The sequence below is a fragment of the Lepidochelys olivacea genome (assembly GCF_965140295.1).
Source record: "Lepidochelys olivacea isolate rLepOli2 genome assembly, chromosome: 3".
NCBI classification, from domain to species: domain Eukaryota; kingdom Metazoa; phylum Chordata; order Testudines; family Cheloniidae; genus Lepidochelys; species Lepidochelys olivacea.
The window spans coordinates 10,380,294-10,407,660 of record NC_140413.1 but is presented as its reverse complement, the minus strand read 5'-3'; the positions used below and the strand labels follow the sequence as shown (position 1 = coordinate 10,407,660).

Below are 27,367 nucleotides of genomic sequence, written 5' to 3'. Positions count from 1 at the left end.
AGAAACACAATTGTGTTTTATTTAAAATAATACCTGTAAAACAGTGAACAGCTCTGAGTATCAACCTCAGTCTTAACCCAGGAGCTTGCAGGAATTAGGAAGGCTAGAAGCTTGGGGTTGCTGAAATCTACCGCTTGCTGACTGATAAGTGGAATTAACTAAACTTTAAAGGAAACTTAGCTATCTTCCCTGATGATAATTGACAGCATGAGGTATACAGAGTGGAGGTCAATGGGGAAGACAATACTTTTTAAAACAATGAACAACAATGTATAAAGATCTGTACTTTTTTCCTACTTCCATGTTCTATTTTTCTATGTTTCTATTTTCTCCCAAACTTGTACCATGTTTTGGGTGTATACAATGCTACATAATCCCAAAACAAGGGGTCCTTTGCAGTATTACAGTTCTGCTAAGCATCTCAAGTCTTTGGTCTGTGAAAAATATTGTCAAGGTCAGCTTTTGTGCGTTCCTAAAGTCCTTAATTTTCACTGCAAGTTTATTTGAAGACTAAAACTCTAGTTTTAATCTGTATTCTTTGTCTTGCAAAGTCCTTCTCACTAGTTCAATTCTTTCTTTTAGTAAGATGGCTTGTTCAGTGCTTTTGTATGCTTTACATTCTTCAGGAAAAAGTGGGAAAGGAAAAGCTTCAAACCTTCACGCTACATTCCTAATTTTGGGTTGCCAGTTAACCTTCCAAAAATGATCGTAAACTCTTCCAAGTCTGTTTTTATTAATAGCATATATAACACTTACTGCAAGAAGTGGACTTTGGATTTATCTAGTTCACTGAATTCAACTACAATTGTGGTCGGTGCGTTGGCACCCAGGACCTTGAAGACCGATAGGGAGAATGATTTTGTCTTTAGCAAGTGGGCCAACAGAGAAACCAGGTTAAAGAAATTGGTAGCCAACAGGTTTCCCAAATCTTGGATTTTGTCCCATGTATTGAACTGGAATGTCGTCTGAAATCTTCTATCATATTCACAAGACTTGTTAGCCTAATATGCATAAAAGGGGTTATATGTCTTCTTCTGTAGGCAGCAGTCTATGAGACCATGAACCATCTCTCTCTCTTTTGCTGATCTTTCAGTCCAAGTTTCAAAAGTTTTTCAAATGCATCCAACAAGTCCACACTACTCATCAAGACACAAAAAATATTTCTCCTGATGTGTGTGTTCATTCTCTGCTTATGAGCAAGCTCCAGTATCTTTGAACTCATCTTTCCTACAGGCAGTTTGTGCTGAGTCTTGCTGTTGGTACTACCAGTCCTTGGTACGCCACTCTAGGATGATCCTACTATCCACTAATGGCCAACCCAGTCAGCACTGAGGGGAGATTCCAATGACACTCAAAGTTGAGTTTCTCTTCCAGAATCACTGTGGTGGATCCGTGTTCTCTGCAGCTTGCCCAGCTTCTCAACTGGCTCAGAGTTGTAACCTGAGATTTTTGGCATATCATTGTTTTTTAGTGCCAGCATAGTAGTATAAAGTGAACCCTAGACTGGTCCTGAAATTTCTTCCCCACAGCGTGTGGTTTGTTCTGGGCCAGCTCCTTCAGGGCCAAAGCATCGTCTTTTCTCAAGGAAAAACTCATGTTTTTCAGGAGGAGCTGAATCAGTTCAAAGTCCTGTTCTGTAAAACTGCTAACGAGCATCTTCAGAATATTAGAGATCAGCAGCAAATGCACTATGTGAAACTTATACAGATGGCCAATCAGGGCAAACAGGTTATCCCGCTCTTTCCTTTCAGCATCACTTTGATAGAATTCATCAAATTTCCTCACTACAGCTTCCAAAAAGTGAACACCAGCCTCAGTTCCCACGGGATGGTGAAGAATGCTGTCCCAAATGACACACACCATCATCCATCTAGCTAGCAGCCATCATGACTGCAGTAACACAAGCATTCTTAAGAACATCTGTTAGCATTTATTCCTGTCCTTGCTACTGTTAGTCATGTATATCTCTTCCAACTGTCCACTTATGGAGGCCAAATTTGGTTCACTCAATCTGCTAATTAGACCTTTCACTGTGTTCTTTAATCTTCCCAGTTCTTCCTTCTTTTTTTTTTTTTCATCCACTGTCTCATCAGCTGTTCTCACTGGAGGGGGAACATACTTCGTAGCCCTATGGCAAAGACTCATCTCCTCTCTGGAGGTCTTGGCTTTGTTGGGTTTATAGGTGCCACCAACCTCTGGGGACATGGAAAGATTTCTGCTTCCTTTCTTCTCATGCTCCCAGTTCCTTTCCACACCCGCCTCCTCTGATGTTTCTAAAGTGTCTTATATCCTCATCTCCTCAACCCTGTCTAACTCCCTCTCCTCATCTTTCTCCTCCCCATCTATCTCGCCCTCCTATCAGCGTCTAGTGACTCCATATCTATATCCTCCTTATCATCTTTCCCTCATTCAGATCTAGTTGCCCTTCATCTGCATCCTTTTCCTCTTTGGATCTAGATCCTCCTTGCTGCTCTCCTCATAGAGCCTGGAGAGGGTGGTCTCAGGCCCCAGGGTGCCCAGCACATAGCCCATCCCATCCTGGGTAAAGCTCTGCAGCGCCGAGGAGATGCCCCCCTTCCTGTGCTTGCTAAGCCCCAGACATTGCTCCAGCTGCCGGATCCTCTTCTCCACATTGGCCACCAGCAAGGCCTGTTTCTGTGCAGAGGCCATGGCAGAGGGTCCCTGCTGGAAGAGCCACTTAGCTTTCTCCTCGGGGAGCTGCCGGTGCTGGTCTCCAGGGGGTGACGAGGCCAGAACTGCAGCAGAGCAGGGACATCACCCTGGGCCCCTATCCGGGCCCTCCAGCTACTCATCCCGGCTAGCCCCTGCCTTGCCCAGCTCCTGGCAGTTCCACTTCAGCCTGCACTTTTCCTTCCTCAGCTCGCGGTGGCTCTTCCTGCCCCGTCCTCCGAGGGGGGGAGGAGGGTGGCTCCCTGCCGCCTGCACAAACTCCTGCACCATCAGCCACAGCTTCTGCAGCTTGCCCAGCTGCCAGCTCCCACCGTGTCCTCCCTGGACCCCTGCTACCCACATCATGCTCCCCACAATGGGGCCACAGTGACATTGCAAACCACCTGGGCGCCACCATCTTGGGTTGGTGATGTGAAGACATCTGGATAGTTGAAAAGTTATTGCTATAGGGGCGACTGAGTGTCACCATTTCCAGACCTCCTCTGGATGATGAAAGAATCTGAAGTGAAGGGGTGTTTTTATAGTTGGGTTAAAACCCCATTGAGGTTTGGAGGTGAGAATTCACCCTTCAGTTAACATTCCTGCAAACATAAGCCCCACCTAAAACAAAAGGTGTGTGTGTGAACTGTCCCAGGAGCTTTCGGGCTGAGTACTGTCATGTTTTGGGTGTGGGTGCGTGAGCGAACCCACACACTGAGGTGACACACAAGAACAGAGAGAAGCAGCGGAAAAGAGGTACGAAAAAGCCAAGCAGGAGCCTGTTACCATAAAGAGCTTGGCCGGGTCTACACTACACACTTACTTTGGTATAACTACGTCGCTCAGGGGTGTGAAAAATCCACCGCCCTGAGCAACGCAGTGATGCCAACCTTAACTCCTCGTGTAGAGAGAGGGAGCGTGTCTCCTGCTGACATAGCTACTGCCTAAACCGATGGGAGAGTGCTCTCCCTTCAGCTTGGAGCATCTTCATCAAAGAGCTGCACCAGTGCAGTTGCATTGATGAAGTTGTGCCAATGCGGTGTTTGTAGGGTAGACCTGCCCTGTGTCTACACTGCAGTGGCTGGCCACCTCAGCTGATGAGGGTGTCCGGGACTCAGGCTGCAGGGCTGTACAACTGCAGTGCAGACATCCGGGCTCAGGCTGGAGCCCAGGCTCTAGGACCCCAAGAGGGAGCCCAGACAGCTTCACTGCAGGTTAATAGCCAGACAGGCTGATCCCTGTGAGCTCGTGTCCATGGACACAGACCAGCCACAGGTGTTTTATTGCAGTGTAGACACACCCTGCTTGACTCTGGAAAAAGCTAGAGCGAGCTTTCGAGTCTGGTGTTGACTAAATGGGTTTATGGGGGCTGGGAAGGTGGTTCCTTCTGTGGTCAGAGACCCAGGACTTTGTACATTCTTTGTAACTACACAAGGTTGCACCCAAGAAATACTTGGCTACCACCAGTTCCTACTCCCAACCAGAACATTCACAGATCCCCGAATTCAGCCCTTTAAAGCACCAGGTAGCTAGCCAGCCTGTAAGGTAAAGAAATGAGTGCAGTTCACACTACTCCCTCCTGCTCACTATTGCCACATAGGCCATGCTGTCCCTCAGAACTAAGTACATTGCTCCCGAGAAGAGCAGTGAATCCTGGTTCTCCACTGCCTTGCTCCTCCTGCAGTCACTCCATGCCAAGAGGGTCTGAAAAGCAACCCGGTCACCCACTTTGCATTCGTTTTGTGCAGGAATCAGTGACAGCACAAGGATGGGGGACAGTGGAGAACTGTCCCTCGCTGGCTTTGGGATGGAACCTCTCTATGTTCATCTCTGAACTGGCTCTTCCTTTTACACTGCTGGGGGCCCTTGTAGCAATCCTGCATCGAACTCACAAAGCTCTCTAAGGGCTTCATTCTGCTCCCAACAGCAAAAGTCCCCCTGACTCCAGTGGGGACATGGGCAGGCCCTGAGCTTTCCGAGTATTTGAGAGGTGACACACCACCTTCATATGCCTTTACAGCTGTCATAAATATAAAGGGAAGGGTAAACCCCTTTGAAATCCCTCCTGGCCAGGGGAAAGCTCCTCTCACCTGTAAAGGGTTAAGAAGCTAAAGGTAACCTCGCTGGCACCTGACCAAAATGACCAATGAGGAGACAAGATACTTTCAAAAGCTGGGAGGAGGGAGAGAAACAAAGGGTCTGTGTGTCTGTCTATATGCTGGTTTCTGCCAGGGATAGACCAGGAATGGAGTCTTAGAACTTTTAGTAACTAATCTAGCTAGATATGTGTTAGATTATGATTTCTTTAAATGGCTGAGAAAAGGATTGTGCTGAATAGAATAACTATTTCTGTCTGTGTATCTTTTTGTAACTTAAGGTTTTGCCTAGAGGGGTTCTCTATGTTTTTGAATCTAATTACCCTATAAGATATCTACCAGCCTGATTTTACAGGGGGGATTTCTTTATTTCTATTTACTTCTATTTTTATTAAAAGTCTTCTGGTAAGAAAACTGAATGCTTTTTCATTGTTCTCAGATCCAAGGGTTTGGGTCTGTGGTCACCTATGCAAATTGGTGAGGCTTTTTATCCAACATTTCCCAGGAAAGGGGGGGTGCAAGTGTTGGGAGGATTGTTCTTAAGATCCAAGGGTCTGGGTCTGTAGTCACCTAAGCAAATTGGTGAGGCTTTTTACCAAACCTTGTCCAGGAAGTGGGGTGCAAGGTTTTGGGAAGTATTTTGGAGGGAAGGACGCGTCCAAACAGCTCTTCCCCAGTAACCAGTATTAGTTTGGTGGTGGTAGCGGCCAGTCCAAGGACAACGGGTGGAATATTTTGTACCTTGGGGAAGTTTTGACCTAAGCTGGTAAAGATAAGCTTAGGAGGTTTTCCATGCAGGTCCCCACATCTGTACCCTAGAGTTCAGAGTGGGGGAGGAACCTTGACAACAGCTCTCCACTGGATGCTCTGTATTTAGAATGAATGAAATTGCACATCTCCCTCACCTGATTTGCTCCCAGGGAATTATAGTCTTTGCTTTTGTAGGACTCCTGCTAGAACCTCTCACCATCCAGCATCTCTGGGGATGGCAGAGCCCTTGCAGCCTCTGTCAGGGATTCCATTTCCACAAGCGCCTCGGTTGTATCATACAGTCACTCAGCTGTTGGGAGGTGACACAGCCAGATGACATATATATATTCCCTTAGCTGGCTGTGTGACAACTACTGTCTGCATTAGCTACAGATTTGCTTCCCCCTACTGCCATATTTTCTAGCTGACTAGCAACAATGTTTCATACTTCACATGCCAGGGTCTTAAAGCACTTCACACGCTTTGATCCTGCAGCTCCTTGTGGGGTGCACGGTGGCTGTATGCAACCGTTGTACTCCAGTGCCTGGGCAGATTGAGGTAACACAGGCACCTCTCCTTCCCTGCTTCCTCCTTGCTCGGAGTGCGCAGTGCTGCTCACGAGGCGGTACACCAGAGAAGGGGAGCCTTGGCTCCACCTATTTCCTGTCCACTTGCTCTGGGGGAGGAGTCATGGGGGTGCGTCACCCACATGCCACTTGCCAGATCCAAGATCCAGGTAGTTCACTCAGCAGTATAAGGGAGTCTTACTTCCTCTCATGCCCCTGGATGGGTGTGCAGCCCAAGTCACAATTTTACCCAAACTTACTAGGTTCGGCCATTCTTGAGTTAAAATCCCTAATCAGAACATACTCTAGAGGATTTTCCACCACCCACACGCTGGAATAACTCAACAATAGCTGAACGGAGTTTGCTCAAACTTCCCAGAGCCATTCACCTTGGGACTGAGACAAAGCACGGAGAATTTCACCCAAAAGGTATTTGTTTGGAAGAGCTATGAACAACTGGAACAGCGGTGACACCCTGGAATTTGAAACTCAACTTTATCTAGAAGCCAGTGAATCCACTGAAATAGACCCATTGGTGTTCTATATGAAAGTCACTCCTGTACAGAGGGGTAGCCGTGTTAGTCTGGATCTGTAAAAGCGGCCAAGAGTCCTGTGGCACCTTATAGACTAACAGACGTATTGGAGCATAAGCTTTTGTCGGTGAATACCCACTTCATCAGATGCATCTTAGAGATGTTCTTATCCCATTACCATAGCATCTCGCAATCTGTAATGGATTTATTCTCACAACACCCCTGTGCGGTAGAAGGACAGTGCTCTCATCTCCATCTTGAAGATGGGGAACAAAGGCACAGAAAGACAGGGTGACTTCTTCAAGGGAGTCTGTAGTAGGTAGGCACTTGAACCCAGGCCAGTGATCAAGCCACTGGCCCATACTTCCTCTTACCCCTGAAATTTGGGCTTAAGAGGCACACAGGCCTTGTGCAGGGCCTTTGCATCGGAATGAATTTCACCGGGTTCCCTGGGCAGCTCTTACCATGGCCTGGCTCCAGCTTCAAGCCTGGCAAGGGCGTGGGGCCTTGGGGGGGGGGGGAAGAGGAGGAGCAGGGGGCCGGGCCACAGAGAGGGGTGGGTCCTCACGCCCCCCACAATTCTGCCGAGGTTCCGGCGCTCCTAATCCCGCCGACATAGCACTGTCTACACCGGAGGTTAAAGTTGGCATAACTGTGTTGCTTAGGGGTGTGTATTTTTCACACCTGTGAGTGACATAATTATACCAAAGTAAGTATATAGTGTAGACTTAACTGTCAGGGTGGCTAAGCACTGGAACAAATTGCCGAGGGAGGTTGAGGAGGATTTTAAGAACAGGTGAGACAAACACCTGTTAGGAATGGTCTAGTTATTATGTAGTCCTGCCTTGGGTGCAGGGGACTTGACTAGATGACCTCTCGAGGTCCCTTCCAGTCCTACCCTTCTGTGATTCTATCATTCGATAATTATTTCCCCATCTAGCTGACATTTATAACACTTCCTGCTTCATTCTGCTGGAGAATGGACTGGATGTTGCACCCTTATTACTTTAAAATGTCAGTGAATGCCCCCGGGTATTTGGAGACATGATTTGGTAATGAGGTCATTTAGCAGGCTAGTGAAACATGACGCTCCACCGGTGAGTTAGTGTGAGCCCCTGAATACCAGACTGCACTAGCAAATAAGGGCTCAATCCAGTCTGGGCGCTGAGTACATCCTGCAGTTTACAAGAGGTGCTCAGTGCCGTAGCAGGATTGAGCCGATACTGACTGTATTCAGGCGGGGTAACTCTCAGCTCTTCCTGACTACAACGGGAGCTGAGGGCACTCAGCTTCTCACAGAAGGGAACCCTCCAGGATCAGTGAGGCTGGGCCAGTGACGCACGAGTTTATCGCCTTGCAGATCCTCTAACACAACTGTCAGGGCCCCCTGTCAGAAAATGAACCGGCTCGTGCTCAGGGATAGCAATAGCATGGCATTGCCCAAGTCTGTTGCAGCACAGTGAGGTGCATTATGGGAAACCTAAACCTTCTTCTGAAGCATCGGCTGTAAGAATAGATTTGTGATCATTAATAAAAGTTTGTCCTTGAACTGTACTTTTTATTCTAAGATTTCCAAGCACTGGGTAAGTACCATCATCTCCTCGTGTCAGATAGGGAAACTAAGGCATGGAGCAGTTTAGTGATTTGCCCACACCCACACAACAATTCAGATGAAGGAAACTCTGTGGGTGAAGCAAGCTTGATCTTCAGGTGACCTAACTGTTATCCTACAGAAAGTAACCCACTAACCCCCCTTTCTGGCCTATGACTGCAGGAGTGTTAACGGGCCACTTCGCCTTGAATGGTCCCTTCAAATATGTGCTAACTACTTGTGATAAACTATCTGTTCCACCTTGTATTTAGCTGTGGCGCTCTGAGTACCTCTCGCAGACCTGGAGAAGAGCTTTTGGGCACGGCTACACTTGCAGATGTAGAGTGTTCTGCGTTAAACCAGCCTTTGGAAAGCGCTGCAGTCTGTCCACACTGACAGCTACAGACACACTGGCGTGGCCACATTTGCGGCACTTGCAGGGGCATTGGGAGCAGTGCATTATGGGCAGCTATCCCAGCATGCAAGTGGCTGCAATGTGCTTTTCAAATGGGAGTGGGGTGGGATGGGGTGGAGTGTGACAGGGAGTGTGTTGTGTGTGGGGGGGGTGAGAGAGAGTGGATTTTTGGAGGGCTGAGAGCATGTCAATATGCTGTCTTGTAAATTCAGACAACGGCACATCCCCCTCTCGCCCCCGCCTCTCTCTCTCACACACAGCATTCCACACTAATGGTTGCTTTGTCTCGGAGCAGATAAGCAGCCGGGCTGTCAGAAACGGAGCTTTCAAAGGGCACATCCGCATTCCTGCAGCGATTCAAAAACAATGACAAGAGTGGCCATTTGACTTAAGGGGATTATGGGACGTTTCCGGAGGGTGATCAGAGCACAGAAATGCAACACCTCGTTCACACTGGCACCACGGCGCTCCAGCAGGGGTGCAGCAAACGTTATTCCACTCACTGAGGTGGAGTACCAGGAGCAGACCAGCCGCGGAGTCAGAGCACTCTACAGGCCTTGCCAGTGTGGACGGGGAGTGAGCCCGGGGCTCCTTTACTGAGCTGTAACTCGCAAGTGTAGCCAAGCCCTTTGCATGGCTCGAAAGCTTGTCTCTCTCACTAGCAGAAGTTGGTGAGAGGTTCTCCCCAGAGGTGGTAGATAGGTTGGCAGAAGAATTCTTCTGCCACCTTAGGGCCATCTACACAGGGGTTAGGTCGGCTTAACTACAGATGTGAATTTTTCACACCCCTGAGTGACACAGATGGATCAACCTAATTTTTTAGCATAGACCTGGCCTATGTGTATATCTACATGCCAGGAGGGGAGTGCAGATGTCACATATGCCCAGCCCCCTCCTCCTTTTGCGCATTCACACTGGACTAGACATAATTTGGCGCACAGTACATTGCGCTGAGATGCATTCTGTAGGGCAAGTGCTCCATAAAAGCAATGACTGACGGATAAATAAGCATCAAGATTGGGCCATCAATGGTTCTTTTTTGTACTAAAGCGATTTAGTTACTGATGTAGGGCCTGGTCCCAAGCCTATTGAAGTCAATGGCAGTCCTACTGGTGACTTTGAATGGGCTTTGGAACAGGCTCTCAGTCATGCTGTGTATTCCTGGCAACTTTGAATGTGCTGAGTTGAAATCAGTAACACAGATATGAATAGAATATGAACAGGGGGTCAGCGCAGGCTCCATTATTGTGGTAACACAGTTCTTCAGCCTTTGTTTGTGTGTGTATTGATTTTACTGTGCAAGTAAATGAGTCATTTATTTGCTGGTTAGAACAGAATGTCTTATTAACCTTTAAACTCAGCTACATGCCATTCAAATGTGCAGGGGTCTCAGTGCCTTTCTTATGTAACTTGCAGGTCTTCCTCCTTGGCCCACCTGTCTGGAACTCAGTGCAGGACTGGGGCCTAAACATGCATTTTGTAATTATTGTTTTATAATGTTGTGTCGAAGGGCAACAGCTGCATGGAAGAGTAGGAAAGATTAAATTTTACACCTGATCAGAGGATCTCAAAGCACTTTACAAACAGTACTGAATTTATCCTCGCAGCGCCCCTATGAAGCAAAGAATTGTCAGCCTCCTTTCACAGGGGGGAAACTGAGGCACAGGGACTATAGCCACGCTGTTCCACAGGCTATGATCACTAACATAAAAACTCCTTGGGCTACAGCTCACATCTTTACTATACTATAGTATAGTGTTAGTTATAGGACATGGTTGCCCTAGGGTGACCAGATAGCAAGTGTAAAAAATCGGGACGGGGATGGGGGGTAATAGGTGCCTATATAAGAAAAAGCCCCCCAAATCAGGACTGTCCCTATAAAATCGGGACATCTGGTCACCCAATTTTTAGCTCAAGTTAATTATTGTTAACTGACTTAGCTAACACATTTGTGAGTATGGCCCGGCCCCTCCCCAATTGTTTAGTCCAAGTCATATGTGTTTGGGAAGCCAAAAACCTGGGAGAACTTGGTGAAAGTCCAGACTAACGACTACAAAGGTGTTAGCTAAATTGAATTAACCAGCATCCAATTCACCTGGGTTCAGAGCAACTTTAGTGTAAACAAAGCCATGCACGATAGAAAGAGCTGTCCTCACTTTGCATGACTCCACCTCCCCACCTCACTCTCATTTCGCTCCGCTTACACCTCTGCTTGCTCATTGCAACCCTCCTTGTGCAGTTGGAAAGGGTTGTCTTCCTTTCCCACTCTGGCCCTGGTGTCTTGTTGAATGCAATGTTGGAGAAACCTGTGGAGGGGAGCCAATGTGGCCTAGTGGCTGGGCTTCTGGAGAGTTGGGTTCAATTCCCTGGTTTGCTAGGTAATCTTGGGCAAATCCCTTCCTGACTTTTGCCTCAGTTTCCCCAATTGTAAAAGGAGGATAATGGTACTGACCTCCTTCATAAAGTGCATTGAGATCTACAGATATAAAGTGCTCTACAAGGCCTAGATATTATTATTAATTATTAATTATTATTATTATGTATACCAAGCACTCACCATTCCCTTCCAATCCCTTCTTGAAGGGTATTTTTTCCTGAAGCCTGCCAGCGAGGATCTGCTGCTAGCAGGCATGCTTGCAAGCGCCCACCTTTGAACCTTCACCCCATGTATCAGATCTGCCCAAGTTAGACTTTCGGGTGGGCATCACGTCCCTTCATATTTTATGCCTCTGTAAAACGCCCGAGACACTTACAATGCTCTCTACACAACAACATACAATAATAACAGCCGTATTAACAAAGAGCATAATGGCATTAGAAGACCTGGGTTGAAATCCCAGCCCCATGGAAGTCAATAGGAATTTTGCCAGTGGAGCAGGATTTCACCCCTGGGATCTAATCTTGGTTCAGATACTTACTTGCTGTGTGATGCTGGGTCAATCACTTAATCCCTCTGTGCCTCAGTTTCCCTGTCTGTCAAGCGGAGGTGTTAACTATCTCACATCAATGTTGGGAGACTAAATTCATTTATGTTTGCAAAGTGTTTTGAGATCCTCAGGCAGGAAGAATTAAGATGTTAATAAAAAATGGAGGTCATAGAATCATAGAATATCAGGGTTGGAAGGGACCTCAGGAGGTCATCTAGTCCAATCCCCTGCTCAAAGCAGGACCAATCCCCAATTAAATCATCCCAACCAGGGCTTTGTCAAGCCTGACCTTAAAAATCTCTAAGGAAGGAGATTACACCACCTCCCTAGGTAATGCATTCCAGTGTTTCACCACCCTCCCAATGAAAAAGTTCTTCCTAATATCCAACCTAAACCTCCCCCACTGCAACTTGAGACCATTACTCCTTGTTCTGTCATCTGCTACCACTGAGAACAGTCTAGAGCCATCCTCTTTGGAACCCCCTTTCAGGTAGTTGAAAGCAGCTATCAAATCTCCCCTCACTCTTCTCTTCTGTAGACTAAACAATCCCAGTTCCCTCAGCCTCTCCTCATAAGTCATGTGTTCCGGTCCCCTAATTTTTTTTGTTGCCCTCCGCTGGGCACTTTCCAATTTTTCCACATCCTTCTTGTAGTGTGGGGCCCAAAACTGGACACAGTACTCCAGATGAGGCCTCACCCATGTCGAATAGAGGGGAACGATCACGTCCCTCAATCTGCTGGCAATGCCCCTATGTATACATCCCAAAATGCCACTGGCCTTCTTGGCAACAAGGGCACACTGTCGACAGCTCCCTTACCAGAGTACCTGGTGCATTTAACCTTACACCACGCTGGTGAGGGAGGGTAGCGCTGCTCTCTCTGTTTTACAGGTGGCAAACAGAGAGACTTTGCCTTGTCAAATGGGGAACCTGCAACCAAGCAGGGCAGTGAAACCGCATCTCAGGAGTCCTAGGCCAAACCACTGGACCATCCTTCCTCTCCACAGCAGTCACCAAAACACCCTCCTGATGAAGAACAACAAAAAAGCCCTGCTCTTCCTCTCAAGAAATTTCACCCCAGTAATTTAAGACTGAGATTTTCACAGTAGCCTAGAGCTGTGCCTTTAAATCTCCTACACAGCTCTGAAAATCTCCACCTTCACGGTGCAGATGGCATACACCTGCTGGCACCCTATGTGCAGCCAACCTGGGTTCCACGCAACCAATCGATCCAGAGCACCTGGTCTGAGAAACGGCAGACAGCAACTCTGCACAACTCCAGTTCACTTCACGTGGATTGGCAAACCCACAATAAGCCAGTCCAGTACGATGGACTTAGCAACCAAGTTTTCAGTGTGTTGCTTGAGAAAGCCCTTGATAAGTACTAGGCAATGATGCCTTGACAGGGACATTGCTGGAAGATGACTCCCACCATTGGCAATGCACAGGAGCCAGAGACCAAGAAATCTAATACGGTGCTGGATCGGGTCAAATAAGTGGTGTGATTACTGAGCGGTGGGGTGGGAAAGGTATGGGAGAAACATGCAGGTTTATTTTCAAACACAAACTCCAGATCAGATACTTTTTATGCATCCACACTGAATGTTTTCAAAGCTACATCCAAATTATGTGATTTTTTTGCATTAGTTAATATAAATGATAATCTAATCCCCTTCCCTCTTGGCACCCGACTATAGGTAGAAACATGGCTGCCGTTCATTTCAGGGGGGTCAGGTGACCTCATAAACCTGAATGAAGTCTTAAATCACTAGAACATTAAACTCAAATCAGACACACCCTTTGGGGAGGAGCCATCTTTAACACTGGACTGGACTGGGCTGGTTGGTGAATTTGCAACCCTGCCCTCTGCTGGATGGAATCAGAATTTCTCAAGCGGTAGAGCAGGGCAAACTGCTTGCAGCAAATAATTAAGTTGACAAGTTTTGCTCTCCCACCCCCACTTATTTGCGAATTACCCACAAATAAACTTTGATTTTTTTCAAATGTGTTTGTTATCTGGACTGACAGTCACTTTATGTGAAAATATTTCTGCCCCATGGGCTGTTTGCGAGCTGTTAGCTTCATCTATGCCTTGGACATTTATGGTGTACGATTAGTCTATTATGACCATTATTGTTATTAATTATTATCGTGGGAGCACCCCAGTCATGAAGCAGGACCCCTTTGTGCTAGGCGCTGTACAACTACAGAACAAAGAGACACTCTGTAAATTGCAGGTTTCAGAGTAGCAGCCGTGTTAGTCTGTATTCGCAAAAAGAAAAGGAGTACTTGTGGCACCTTAGAGACTAACCAATTTATTTGAGCATGAGCTTTCGATGAAGTGAGCTGTAGCTCATGAAAGCTTATGCTCAAATAAATTTGTTAGTCTCTAAGGTGCCACAAGTACTTCTTTTCTTTCTGTAAATTGCCTAGCTGCTTTTTGACAATCCCACCCTTAAACTGTGATTTTCAAAGGAGGCTCCCGCTCCCTTCAGTTCCTTTAAAAATCCCAGTCGTAATCCATCGATTGTAAAGAACTGGCTGGTGTGTTACATGCCACAGCTTTTTCTTGATTGGTATCAGCACTGCTCAGCTGTGTGTCATAAGCCCTGCTCTGCTAACAGCTACAGGAGATTCTCCTCTTAAATAGGGGGCTGTCCTGTGGGAGAAAGAGGAGATGAGTTCTCGCTGCTGTATGTATGCCATGTGAATGGCCCTGGTGTGCAGCAGAGAGGGGAAGGCAAAGAAACCTAGAGAAGGAGACATTCCCCCCCCCACACCTATACAAAGGGGGAGGTCATGCATTTCTCTCACAAAAGCTTAAGAGCAGTATGTGAATGTGGGGAAGGGGAATGAAAGGGTTTAACCCTTCAGAGCACTAGCAACTTCCAAACTGCCAGACAAACAAAAGCTGAATGCTCAATGTGTTTTAAAGAGACAAGGCGGGGGAGGTAATATCTTTTATTGGCGAGATAAACAAACTTTTGAGCTTACACAGCGCTCACGCGCGAAAGCTGGTCTCTCTCCCCAACAGAAGTTGTTCCAATACAAGATTTGACCTCACCCGCCTTGTCTCTCTAATATCCTGGGACCAACATGGCTACCACAACACTGCACGCCACAGTGTGTTTTAAAGACAGACACAGCACTTAGACACAAAGGCGAAAAGTGCTTTACAAGTGTAGGTAAATACAGAGCCTCAGCCTCCAAAGGGTTAAACTTTAACATTGCTAGAAAGGGATTAAAGTCAGCCTGACGCCTGGCAGCCACTGCTCTTTACTCACCTAAACCCAGTGTTTAAATCCATCCCAAGGCATAGGACTTTGGTGAATCCGGGCTGAGATCGCTTCTGGCCATCCAGGTTCTCTTTCAGGCTCTGAGGTTATGGGTACATGTAAAACACTACGCTGGCAGAGCTTTAGCACTTCAGTGTAGACGCGCTCCACAATGACGGGCGGGGTTCTCCCGTCAGCGTCGTTAATCCCCCTCCCTGAGAGGTAAGAGTTCTTCCGTCAACCTATCACTGTCTACACAGGGATCGGCATAGCGATGTCTCGCAGGGGGGTGGATTTTTCACAGGCTGCAGTGATGTAGCTGTGCCAATGTAAGCTTCCATTGTAGACCAGCCCTGAGATTTGAAACAATCTTAGCACCTTTCCAATAAGAAATGTTTAAACACAAAAGGGGGTTGTTGCTAGAAAAGCACATCACACTGTTTCATTGGCTAGTGTAGACAGGGCCAGACGGTGTCATAAGTCTGATAACAGAAACATGTTTTCACCCACATACCTCTCTACCTCCCTACCTAGCCGTTGAGAGCTCAGCCCCACTCAGGAGGTGCTCAGTAGCTCTCAGGATCTGGATCTGAACAAAGGGCTTTCAAAGCTCCTCTCATAGGCCCCCCATGACTGCTCTGTGGTCCCCGTGCAAGCAGCATAATCGGGGAACCAATAAGCAAAAGCTGTGCTCTTCAAACCACAGCTGGTAATTGTCCTAAATAAGAATACCCTGGGGTGGCTCCTGAATTGCTTCATGCCAGGGAGTCTTCATACAAGAGCCATTGCCACATTCTGAAATACCCCGGCTTCCTGTTGTTTTTAATTACATCTCAGGCATCTGGTTTATTACATCTCAGGCATCTTGGCCTGCCATCCCCGACAACAAGGGTAAGTGCCATCAACCCAGATGCTTTGTCAGCTGCACGGACTTCACTTCTCATGCACCCAGCCCTCCTTTGCTCCTTACCCCAGCGACCTGAACCTGGGGGTGTTTAGGACCCAGCCCAGCTCCTGCTCCCTTTCAGGTCTCTTCAGGGTTATTACTTGGTGGGAGGTAGGGACCAGGGCTCAGTGGTGTGAATGGGAGGGTGACAGAAAATCTGGACTGAAAAGCTCCAACTGGAATAGCTCGCCTGTATCCAGGCAACAGGCCTGACGCAACCACCGACAAAAAAATCCCTTAAAACGCACACACACACAGAAATTTCAGCAGCAAGACAGAGACTAGAGCCAGACAGAAACCTGATGGCACCACTGACTGAGCTTTGCAAACCCCAAGTTGCAAACCAGAGGCAGAAGGAGTGACAGAGCAAGACAGCATGTCTCTGGCATAGTAATTGTGACTCAGCCCCCGGTAAGTTCGATTCCTTTATTTGCTTCCTAACGTGTGCCGTAGTAAACCGTAGTGTCACCCAGACGATGGAGCGAAGCATCAATAAAAGAGGCACTAGCAGGAGGATTGATGAGACGGCCTCACGGGTCTTTTTTGTCCCTGGTAATATGGTCAAGGGTAAGACAGTGGTATCCGAGCCCGGGAACTGGGTGGAGGTCGAGTGGAGATCCCCTTGTTGGGAGCTGTCCATACTAACCCCAGCATAGTCCAGGAAAGGGCATTATCAGGTGTGCTCATGTGCTCCAGAGGGGCACCTTACTAGAGTGACCAGACAGCAAATGTGAAAAATCGGGACAGGGGGTTGGGGGTAGTAGGAGCCTATATAAGAAAAAGCCCCAAATATCGGGACTGTCCCTATAAAATCAGGACATCGGGTCACCCTACATCTTATGTCCCGGGAATGCACACTTTTTATGGCTTCCCAAAATCCATTCAGGGACTACACCCTGGGCAGTGCTGTTGATTTGAATGAGCTTGTGGCAGGGTTTGGATCTGAGCAGAATTTGGCCCAAAGTGGCTGCTGCATCCCCCATTTCCCCCCCCCCCCAAAAAGCCCCATCAAGGACGTTCAGTTAGACTCCCAGTAAGCCTGTACAGGAACAGATTCCCTTCTCAGTTACATGGCTGTAAACGGGATGTGTGTGTGTGGGGGGGGGATCTTGGCCAAAGTCAATAGAAAATCCCTAGACGGACACCGGTGGAACTGAGCAGAGTCTGGGCCATGTAAGGGAAAATCATCTGTGGCTCACAGCCCCGACCCTGTGCAAGTGAATGTTGGGGTGCTAGGTGTAGGCAGGATGGGCTGCCTTGGCGGATGGTGTTTTCAGGGTTATTGTCATTCCATCTTTGAGTCAGACACTGTGTTAGAGCCTCAGCTGGAGCAAATCAGCTCCACCAGAACTCTACTGATTTACGTCAGCTGAGGATATGGCCCAGACAGTCTGTTCTAACAGTGGGAAAAAATCCAGAACTCCTGCAAAGCCTTTTCCATGGGCTTTGGGTTTCTTGAATCATAGCACAGCAGAACACTGCCAGTCCACGCGCCGTATAATTGATACACACGTAAATTACTAAGGGGATCTCTAACTACTTCTCAGTAAAGATTCCAGAGCAGCAAGCACTCTTATTATTAAGACTTCCCTGCCCTTATGAAATATACAACAGTATATTTACTGTGATTACAACATTATTAACATGAATACAACTAGACTGCTCCTTTCCAGTAAATAAACCCTGGTCCACCTGGCGATGGGTTATCTTTGCTTTGTTTGCTCATGGAGTTGCTAATTTACAAAGTTCAGTGGAGCTCCCAGTTGTCAATAGAAGTTAGGGAGATTCTGCTGTAAGTACAGTCCAGTGATTTGTTTCTTTAAGTGCCATAGTTTTAAAATGTGGTGTTGGATGGTGTCCGAAGAGTTAACATTTCTCATCTCTCTGCGAAAGCAGGGCTGCCTGCTAATGCACATTTAAATATTACCTCTTGTCCTGTGGTCATTATAAACCCATTTCGTAGCTGCGTTCTGCTCATAATCAACTCTCAGCCACCTGAGTTTTTCAAACATAGCAGAGAAACTGAGTCCAGGAAAGAGGAGCCTGACCCTGTGGTAGTTAGCAGACCTGCAAAAAGAAAAGGAGGACTTGTGGCACCTTAGAGACTAACCAATTTATTTGAGCATAAGCTTTCATGAGCTACTGCTCACTTCATCGGATGCATTCCAGACCTGGAATCTTTCCGGGGCGGTTAGCTGTCAATTCATCTTTAAACAATCGTGGATCGATTGACAATTTTGGTGAATGCCGGGTAAAGAAATGAATCAGCTGTGTGTTTATATGGATCACATGCGAAGGCACGGAACTGGATGAGACAGAGAGTCTGGAACAATAGCTATGGCAGACAATGGATACTGACCCCCCTGTACCTGGTCTGTTTTAAAAGGAACTTGAAGCCCAATATTGCAAGCGGCGGGGAGCTGCCATGAACTGCCTCCACTCCTGGAAACTTCAATGGATGTGCAGGGTGCTCAGCAGGTCACAGGATCAAGCCCTGAAAGGAGTAAAGAGCTTCTATAAGAAACCTCTCCCCAGGCTAAATTCCCTCCTGTATGTAAGGAGTTAACTCACGCCCCACAGCTCCCAGGGAGAGAAGTATTTTTCATTCATCCCAGAAGGAGACAGAACGCTTTACATTTACACAGGCCAACTTGCCAAAGGATCCCTAAGCACTTTGTTGCCTCTGTTCATACAGCCCAAGTGAAATGCAGCTGGTTCTGGAGTGAAGGGCAGCAGCCAGCAGAGAGGCAGGGAAGGGCACAAGCCCAGGTGCCCTCGGGACCTTTGGCACCAGGCTGTGTCTGACCTATGTGCAGCTGGGCACAAGGAGCCTGCCCTCACCCCATTTGTGTCCTCAGGTGAGGATCACCATTCGTGCCCTTTGTGGAGCAGGGGCTGCTCCCTCCTGGCACTGCCAGGGCACAAACCATCCTAAAGCGGGCAGGGTGGGGGGGAGCAGTGTAGAGCAGGGCTCACGTCCACACTGCCCCTTTGCATTGAAGCACTCCGGGATGGATTCACAGCTTCCTCGATTTCAAAGCCAGAGGGGCCCATTGTGATCATCCTAGACGCACCTCTTAGAGGATTCCACTGGGTAATTCCTGCCCCAAATGCATTGCCTTGCTGGGGCATATCTCTGATAACGCCATCCAATCCCCATGTAACGACCTCAGTGGGCCACGACCCTGGGCAAGCGGTTCCAATGGCTAATTACTCTCCCTTCTTTGGGGTGGTAGGGCGAGAGTCCTACCGGGAGTCCCCACTGATGGTGCAAGGCTGTGGCCAAGGCCACAACCGAGCCCTTGGGACCAGCATGTTCAAAAGAGCTCGGGGCCAGGCTTCCAAGTGCTCTGCGCTCACCCTGGGGCCCGATTTTCAGTAGAGCTCAGCTCCTATTTAGGCAGCTACACAAGGGCCGGATTCACAAAGTGCCTGGCATCCAGCAGTGCCTGTGTTTTCAGAAGGGATCTGCACGCAATGGGCTGGGCTCCCTGGGCTGTGTGGCTGCTTATTCTGTTGCCTGAGTGCTTCTGAAAATTCAGCCTTTAGGTCCAATCAGGGCAGTTACAGAACTCTGCTTCTCTTTCCCACAAGGGTACTGGTCAGACCCTGGCTGGGTTTGTGCATAACAGGAGGTGAGGACCAGTTGCAGTTGGCTGCGGATGGGCTCATACAGTAGGCAAAAAGCTGGAAACTGGGCTCCGAGGAAGAAGTCAGAATTAAACGCTTTGGGAGAAATCCAGGTTCCATTGAAATCAATAGCAAAACTTCAGTGGGGCTAGGATTTCCCCTCCCCCCCACCCGCCCACAACTCGGGCTATGCACACCTGGGAAGTGTGGGGAATTATTTGAGGTTGACAAGGGGCGGGGGGGAATAGTGTCTTTGCTTGTGGGGACCCGGCCTACCTCTGTGTTTATACAGTTGAGCCCTGATACTGACCACTGAGATTTGAAATTAGCCTGGAAAAAGTCCTATAAAATGTAGGGATCAAAACTTTCATTGATCCCCGCAGAGTGTGAGGCCAGGGGGAGCCACGGTTGCTCAGGATCAGGCCCAGCACTGATTCAGGAAGGTTGGGTGTACTGTATGCTCAGAGAGATGCTCGGGAAAATCCTAGATTTTAATCTTTAGGGCCTTTCTGGGTGAACAGCCTTCCCCTGGAAGAAAGATGAGGAGACGCACAAGGAATTCACAAGGCAATGTTAGGTCGGTTGTACTGAATTCTCTCCGTCAGGGATGACTGGGGGATGCAGTGCTGCTGGCTGGGTGTGTTTGACAGGGCTGGTCCCCTCCCTTTTCCCTGAATCCCTTTTTATCACAGTTTTGCTCTTTTTCTGAAGTCTGGTGAATTGGTTTCATTTCCCCTGCAAACCAGCGAGCGATCGGTCAGCCGGTCCCCACGTCTCCCCTCTCTGGATCTTCCTGATCATTATTTGAGAGAAGCAACAAAGGAAAGGGCCAGGACGCATCACCTAATTACAGGTACCAGGAGGTGAAAAAAGCTCAGCTCTTCCTACTCACCTCGCAGAGTCTGGGAAGCAGACTGAGGGCCTGATCCAAAACCTGTTGAAATCAGTGGGAGTCTTTCCATTGATTTCATTTGCTTGCGACTGGAATGTAAAGGATGCCATTCAATGCGAGCCTAGGGTGGGAATGTTCTCCCTCAGCTGCCAGGGCTACCATAGGAAAGACAATATGTTTATGAGCTGGGAGGAGTCCAGAGCAACCGGTGCTGGAACCTGGGACTGCACGATCAGGTTTTATTACCGTGAAGAAGGAACAATGGTGGGAACGCTGGTGATAACTCAGTGTTAACTATTTCACTGCTGTTCCAGTTAGCATCAGCAGCCAGCGGATGTGTTTATTTGTCATTGTATTTGTGGTGGCACTAGTGGTATTACAATCGTGCCTCCAGGTTCAAATCCAGGTTGGGACCCCATGGCGCTAGGCGCTGTACAAACACATCGTAAGAAACGGTCCTGAGCTGAAGAGCTGACAGACTAAACAGACAAAGGGCGAGAGGCAAGAAGGATGATCACAGACTTTTGGGGAAACAGCCAGACTTTAAAATCATGGTATTTGGGGTTCAGAAAAGTTATTTTAGCTCAGATGTGAGGCCTCGTATACCTCCCTCTCTGCCCTGTGCAGTTGCACTCATGGGGGAGCTATGCCTGTCTGCACCTGCAGCACTGATGCCCTCTGGGCACTAAGCCAGTATAGGTTCAAGAACTGGTCCCAGTAAAAAACGTAAAATTCTCTAAAACGGTCCCAAAGTGTTTTTTCTTGAACGTATTTGTTCCGTAACGAAACGGGTTCAGAATCAGCTGGTCTGCGTTAGCGTGTGTCTGTAGCCTTGTCTACACTGGCAGTGGTGTGTAGGGTAGGTGTAGCTACACGCCACAGTGAAAAGCAGGCCGAGTCCACACTGCATTGTGTCGCTATGCATGGCGGTGAAAGGCTCTGGTGGGGGAGGGCAGGGAGAGGGAGAGGCAGCGGGGAAAGGCTCTGGCGGCAGGGAGGCAGCAGGACACGATACTGCTAAAAATAGCAACGTAGGCAGAGAGGGCGCTGCTTGGGGGTGTAGGGAACCATGCCGGGTACATACCCTAAGGTTCTGGTGTGTCTGGACTCACCTAGGAGGTGCCACACCATATACACTGCTGTTTATACCCATGTTACGGGGGGCATGCAGTGTCTGGACTCTACATACTCACGTAAGTGTAGACATAGCCTGAGAGCGTGTCGGAGGAATACATGATGTGGATAGTGGTCCTCCAGTGTAAAGGTTTGCTCCACAGTGACCTGCATAATGCATTCATGGCTTTGCTACCCATGAGTAATGCCGCCAGGTGAAACTCAATCCAATCAGTCCTTTAAGCTGTACCGCTGCATGTATTTATATCGTATTCCCTACACACCTACCCCCGATCCAACACATACTGAAGTCAATGGGAAAACTCCCAATCACATTGACGGACTTTGGATCAGGCCCACAGAGAGACTAGTCTTGAACATGGTTTTTTTCCTTCTTGATTCATGAGGCTGAAGGTTGTTCCAGGCTATTGAAGGACATTATGGAAATGGATCTGTGTGGCAGGGACATATGGCAAATGATACAGTAATAGATCAGACATTCACATGCTCTAATATAATGCAGGGAGAGCAATCCTCCACAGAGCCCTGGGGATGGACAGATGACCTAATAGGTCTTTTCAGTCTCTAACGTCCATTCTGCAAGGACTGTTATTTATCCACCTGCTCTTTGTCCCACCAATGCTGCATATGTTTGGGGGTATAAGTGCACGGAGACAGATCCGTGCAACACAATTCCAACAATGTGCGCCTATTGTTAACCCAAAGCCACCGAATTCTGATACCCCTTCCTCATGCGGAGGGAAGTCTTCCTCCACGAGCAGCCCCATTGATTGGCCACTTGTGGAGTAAGGGACTGTTCAACCCAAGAGTATCAGCATCCCATCTTTGACTGGAAACCACAGGCCAAAAGGGCGAGCCATTGTTCCCAGCATCGGCACCATCTGCACCCTGCCCACCGCGCACCTGTGATGCGGTTCCACCAAGAACCGGCTGGCATATGAATGCAGGGGAAAAGCTGCTTGTTAACGGTCACAGGGAGAGTGGAGCCAGCCTCCTGCCCTCTTCTAATCTCTATGGCAACGTTTGCGAGCTCCTCTCTGCCAGCCCCACAGCAAACTCACTCCCGATTGTGCAGCGCAACCAGCCATTGCTTCCCGGCTCCCAGCAGATCAGCTGGTGACAGCAGCAAGCAATAGCTCTCCTTACCCTCCCCAAACATACCCAGGAAGTAAGGCACCCTAGAGAGAGCAAAGCAACTTCTTCCCCCTCCTTTGGCAGGAGATGAATCCGTATATTGTTCAACACAAACCTAAGGCTCAGGAGGGATAGAAAACTGCTCCCTTCAGGGCTCGATTCTGCCAGGTACAGAGCACCCGGTGCTCTGAGCATCTTCAACAAGACCTGAGAAGTTGACATCAGAGCTGGCTGGAAAATTTTCAGACAAACAGGTTGCCGCCGGAAACGGTCACGCCACTTTGACGAAACTGAATTTTTTTTTCATGAGTGTCTGTGAAATTTCTTTTTGGGAAAAAAAAAGGGGGGGGTGTAGAAGTTCCAAAAATGCCTCAGTGTCCCACTTTGACATTTGCAGAATGAAAAGTTGGGGTGTTTCCCATCAAAACAACCTGCGGGTTAGAAATCGACTTTATTTTATGTTAAAAAATGTTGGGGGAAAAAAAGGAAACGTTTTGAATGTATCGAAATAAAAGGTTTGATTGAGCCAACGTGAATTTTCATTCAGAATGTTGTTTCATGAACAACATTCACATTTTAGCTGTTTGTCCCTATTATTTATTTATTTTTGAATTTTGAGGGGTTTTTTTGCCAGACAGAAAATCTGTTTTCCAGCCACCTCTGCTCAATGCCTCACAAGAGGCTGTAACAAAGGGACTGTCCTGCCTCCAGATGCTTATCATCTTCCACGGGGACTTGTCTTATATTTAGATTGTAAATTATTTGAATCAGGGATTATCTCTTTATGACTGGTGCCCCCTTATCATCATGACTACTGAGAAACTTGCCATATCTAGCCATTGGGACCCTATCCTGCAGCCCTTATGTAAGGCTGACAGACTTCAGTCATCGGCAGGCAGGATTGAACCGGGGACCTCTGGAGCTCAGTGCATGAGCCTCTACCGCGTGACCTAAAAGCCAACTGGCTGCTAGCTAGGGCTGTAGAGCAGACTCATTTCCTCTCCTTCTCTAAGGGCTTGTCTACACTGGCACTTTACAGCGCTGCAACTTTTGCGCTCAGGGGTGTGAAAAAACTGTCTACACTGGCGTAGTGTAGACAGTGCACCAGCGCTGGTAGCTAGGCCCCTCACGGAGGTGGGTTTTTAGAGCGCGGGGAGAGCTCTCTCCTTGTGCTCTGCTGTGACTACACAAGCCGGCAGCGCTTTAACTTTGCCAGTGAAGATGTGCCCTAAGTGATCTCAGTGCCACTAGATGGGACACAATACCGCACCCAGGAGAAGTGTGTGTTACACTTCCTCACCTGAGTAGTCTCATTGACATCAATGGGAAGGTGCTACTCATGTAAGAAGAGAAGGGCTGCACTCCGGGATCCTGGGAAATCACCTTGTGGTTAAAGCAAAGCACTAAAACCCAGGAGATCTGGGTTCAGTTCCCCGGCTCTCCTTGTGTGTGCTTGGCCAAGTCACTTGCTCTCAGTTCCTCATTTGCAAAATGGGACTAATAATCAGCCCTTTGTCTGTCTTCCAATTTAGATTCTGGGCTCTTCAGAGCAGTGATTGTCTGCACAGTATCCGGCATGATGGGGATCTCATCTCATTTCATGCCTCCAGGTGCTACTGCAGTGCACATAATTAACATTGCTGCTGCCGGTGTGTCTAATTACCCCACCTCCCTGTATGCTGCCAGGGAGAAGCATGCCCACACCCCATTTTCCAGCTCTTTCGGCTGTAATTGGAAGCTCCTCTGCCTAACCTTCTTATCTGTACAATTAAAGTCAATACACCCACAAGAACCAGCAAGATATTTACATAACAGCCATAAATAACTGCGCCCTGTTCTATTGGTCACCCTCATCCTGCCTCCCCATCTACCCTCTGCATCCTGTAGCAGGGATTATGTCTTTGCTCTCCTGTTTATACGCTGCTCTTTGGGCACAGTGTGAACCTGCAGAGGGCAGGGAATCAGCAGGCACAGAAGTGCCCAGCTGGCTTCTCCACTGATCCTACATATGTAACTCTTACACTCCTGGTTGGAGTTGTCGGCAGCAGGGATCAAAACCAGGACCTCTGGATTTTAATACATGAGCTTCTACTGTCTCAACTAACTTGGCCAAGGCTGTGGCAGGCTCATCAATTGCTAGTTGGCCTAGCTACCACTAGAGGGGGACAGAGAGCCACACTGAGCAGGCATGCTTATCGACGGAGAGGCGGGAATTCAGCATACACAGGACAGGGTGAAAGGGGAGTAGGTGGGCCCCCTTAGCAGCAGTCCCTCCATTACATGGGTGTCCCTTGCTACTGGCCGTGAGAAATATTCGCATGGAACTCCCATGGGTTTGGGGCCAGAAGTGCTGAGCACCCTCTGCTCCCATTGGCTTCAGTGGGCAGGCAGGACTCTCAGCACCAGTGCAATGTTTTGTTCCTCCATCTGAGAGGCCCAGGTTCCCCATTCATTGTAAGCCATGCAGCAGAGATCAAAGTCCATTAGATGGACATCCACGTGCAGTCCCTTCTAACCCTATGATTCTATGCCTGTTCCCTGAAATTATTTTGCCCGGTGCTTTCGTGGAGAGAACAGATACTTCCTCATGAATCCAAAGGCCTGGCTGGATCATGGCCAGAGGCGACATAAGTTCTGGCTGGATCATCAGAGCTGCTTAGTGAGCAAAGCCTCCCAACTCTGTAACTGTAGTTGCTAAGGGCAGAGTGTGGGTCCCCCAACTTCTCTGGAGTTTTGTTTCCAGCTGCCTTCAGAGGGGTGTCCCACGCCGCATCCACAGCATTTCCCCCCTGCATAGTCGTCCCTTTTTGTGGAGGCTTAGCCTCCCAATATCTCTTATATGAGCCTCCCATGGGCCTGGGTCATGTTGCAACTCCTGCTATTGAGTGTATCAGTGGCCACAGAATGATTGCCCAGGTAACCCGGCCAGTGGCAGCTAAAATTTCCATCCTCGATGGTCCTCATGTGGAACAAGACCCATTAAGTTCTTCAGGGTAGGGAGCATCTTTTTGTTCTGTGCTTGCCCTGTGCCTAGCACAATGGGGTCCTGGTCCATGACCGAGGCTTCTAGGCGCCACCACAATACAAACCATAAATCATCATAATCATTCAGATGGATTTTGCTTTTCTCACCAGGATCCGGCCCAGAAGTCTGGTTTACACACAGACTTGCACCAGCTGAACTCAGTCAGGTTCCTAAAACCTACTTAGGTACTTTGGCGCAAGTCTGCAGGAGGGAGAGACAGGGGAGGGGAGTCACTTATTTCGGAATAAAAGTAGCAAAAATTGACATTGGTTAAAACAATTGACTGTAGCCTCTTTGATTCTGAAATCAGAGTGTCCCTACATAGCCTCACACTGAAATCAGTTTACGTTCACATTGTTTGCTATTTGTGCATAGATCACCCCTGTTTTTTATTGCTAATGATACCAGGCTAGCACATTGCAGCAGAGGTCAGTATCACTACCTCTATTTTAAAGAGGGGCGAACGGAGGTGAAGTGCCTTGCTCAAGGTCGGGAATAGGTGACTGGTCTCCTGGGGGCCAGTCCAGTGCACAGTCCACTAGGCAACTTGGAGAGCTCTTCAGTAAAGGAGCTATGTAAGTCCTTTCTTTGGGCCAGGGAAGTCTAGGGTTTTGCAGCTTGATATATTCTTCTCTTCTCAAAGAATAAATGAGTAGACTGATAAAGGCTATTAAATCACTTGCTGCTCATTCAGAACAATACAGGGAAATAGCATAATGTACTGTCCATCTGACATAATGAAATGAAAGGGATACTTTGCTCTTTGCACATCACTCCATTTGATACAGAATATTAACCAAATCTCAGTTCTGTGTCCTTCTTTTTTCCTCCAAAAAATCCAACCCAATAAAATTAACCTGTTGATTCCTTGACGCTCGACCTCCCATGGTGCTGAATGCCCACTGAAGTCACTGGGAGCTAGCAGTGCAAAATGCCTTGCCAGGCGTAGTGCTCTACGGACAAATAAGACAAGGTGTGGGCCACGTCGCGTAAGCCACGGGGCAGCTGTCGGGTGGGGAAAGGGTTGATGTTAAAGTAGGTCATTTAAAATGCCCCTTCCATTATACAGCAGTGTAAAAGGCCATGGACCTCACTGTTTAATATGGAGTCATTCGTAGCTCAACGCCTTCCATTTCCTTTCATCAGCCCCTCATTGGCTCATAATGGCAATGTTATTATTACCTGTCAGCCAAATGGGCTTTGACAAAGCAAGTGGAAGGTTCCACATCCCCCAAACCCTCCTCCCTCTGTGCCCTAGACATGAAGGCAAGAGGGAAGCTGAGTCATTCTACAGGATGGAAGCTTCTCCTGACATCTCTCCAGAGTTATATTAAGGACTTGAGCGCATCGCTTTCCTGCAGAGCTTCAGGAATTAGGTGGCAAATGACTAATTAATATCATTATCAAAACCATGTTAATGCAGTGTATGAGTTAGCCTGCGGAACCCACTGCCACATGATATTACTGAGGCAAATGTGAAACTGACTTGGACAGTAAAAGCATCTAGGGTAACAATATTCAAAGGCTAAAGCTGTCACTGTACAGTTAGAAACATAGGAATAGCCATGCTTACTGGAACAGATCAATGGCCCAACTACAGTAGATTACCATTTTGTTTTCAATAGTGACCAATGCCAGATGCTTCAGAGGAAGTATAAAACCCTCACAATGCATCTCATCGTGTAGTGCAATGCCATGGTTGGGGGCAGGGAATATCTTCCTGTTCCCAGGGGCAATTAGCTTACACAGTATGTCATGAGTATTGAAAGCACTTGAATATTGTT

The 27,367-nt window shown here is 48.0% G+C and overlaps 2 protein-coding genes, 1 long non-coding RNA gene and 1 pseudogene across 4 annotated transcripts in view; 1 reads left to right on the top strand and 3 right to left on the bottom strand.

The window, feature by feature from the left end:
• BLK (BLK proto-oncogene, Src family tyrosine kinase) overlaps positions 1-15,067 on the bottom strand; it is a 92,599-nt gene extending 77,532 nt beyond the window's left edge. The window contains exon 1 of the mRNA XM_084622047.1: positions 14,832-15,067. Coding sequence (XP_084478173.1) covers positions 14,832-14,854 — 23 coding nt within the window. The 5' untranslated portion in view covers positions 14,855-15,067. The remainder of the gene's footprint in view (positions 1-14,831) is intronic.
• Positions 511-3,036, bottom strand: LOC311517460 (nucleolar MIF4G domain-containing protein 1 pseudogene; annotated as a pseudogene). The gene has a single exon. The product of its transcript is annotated as a nucleolar MIF4G domain-containing protein 1 pseudogene (transcript).
• An 845-nt stretch (positions 15,068-15,912) lies between the features above and the next one.
• FAM167A (family with sequence similarity 167 member A) overlaps positions 15,913-27,367 on the top strand; it is a gene marked incomplete at its 3' end in the record, with an annotated part of 28,071 nt that continues 16,616 nt past the window's right edge. The window contains exon 1 of the mRNA XM_084622812.1: positions 15,913-16,179. The remainder of the gene's footprint in view (positions 16,180-27,367) is intronic.
• LOC311517726 overlaps positions 16,791-27,367 on the bottom strand; it is a 32,014-nt gene continuing 21,437 nt past the window's right edge. Inside the window, exons 3-4 of the long non-coding RNA XR_014710775.1 lie at positions 18,138-18,262; positions 16,791-17,835 (exon numbers count right to left, since the gene is read on the bottom strand). This is a non-coding gene — a long non-coding RNA (uncharacterized lncRNA). The remainder of the gene's footprint in view (positions 17,836-18,137; positions 18,263-27,367) is intronic.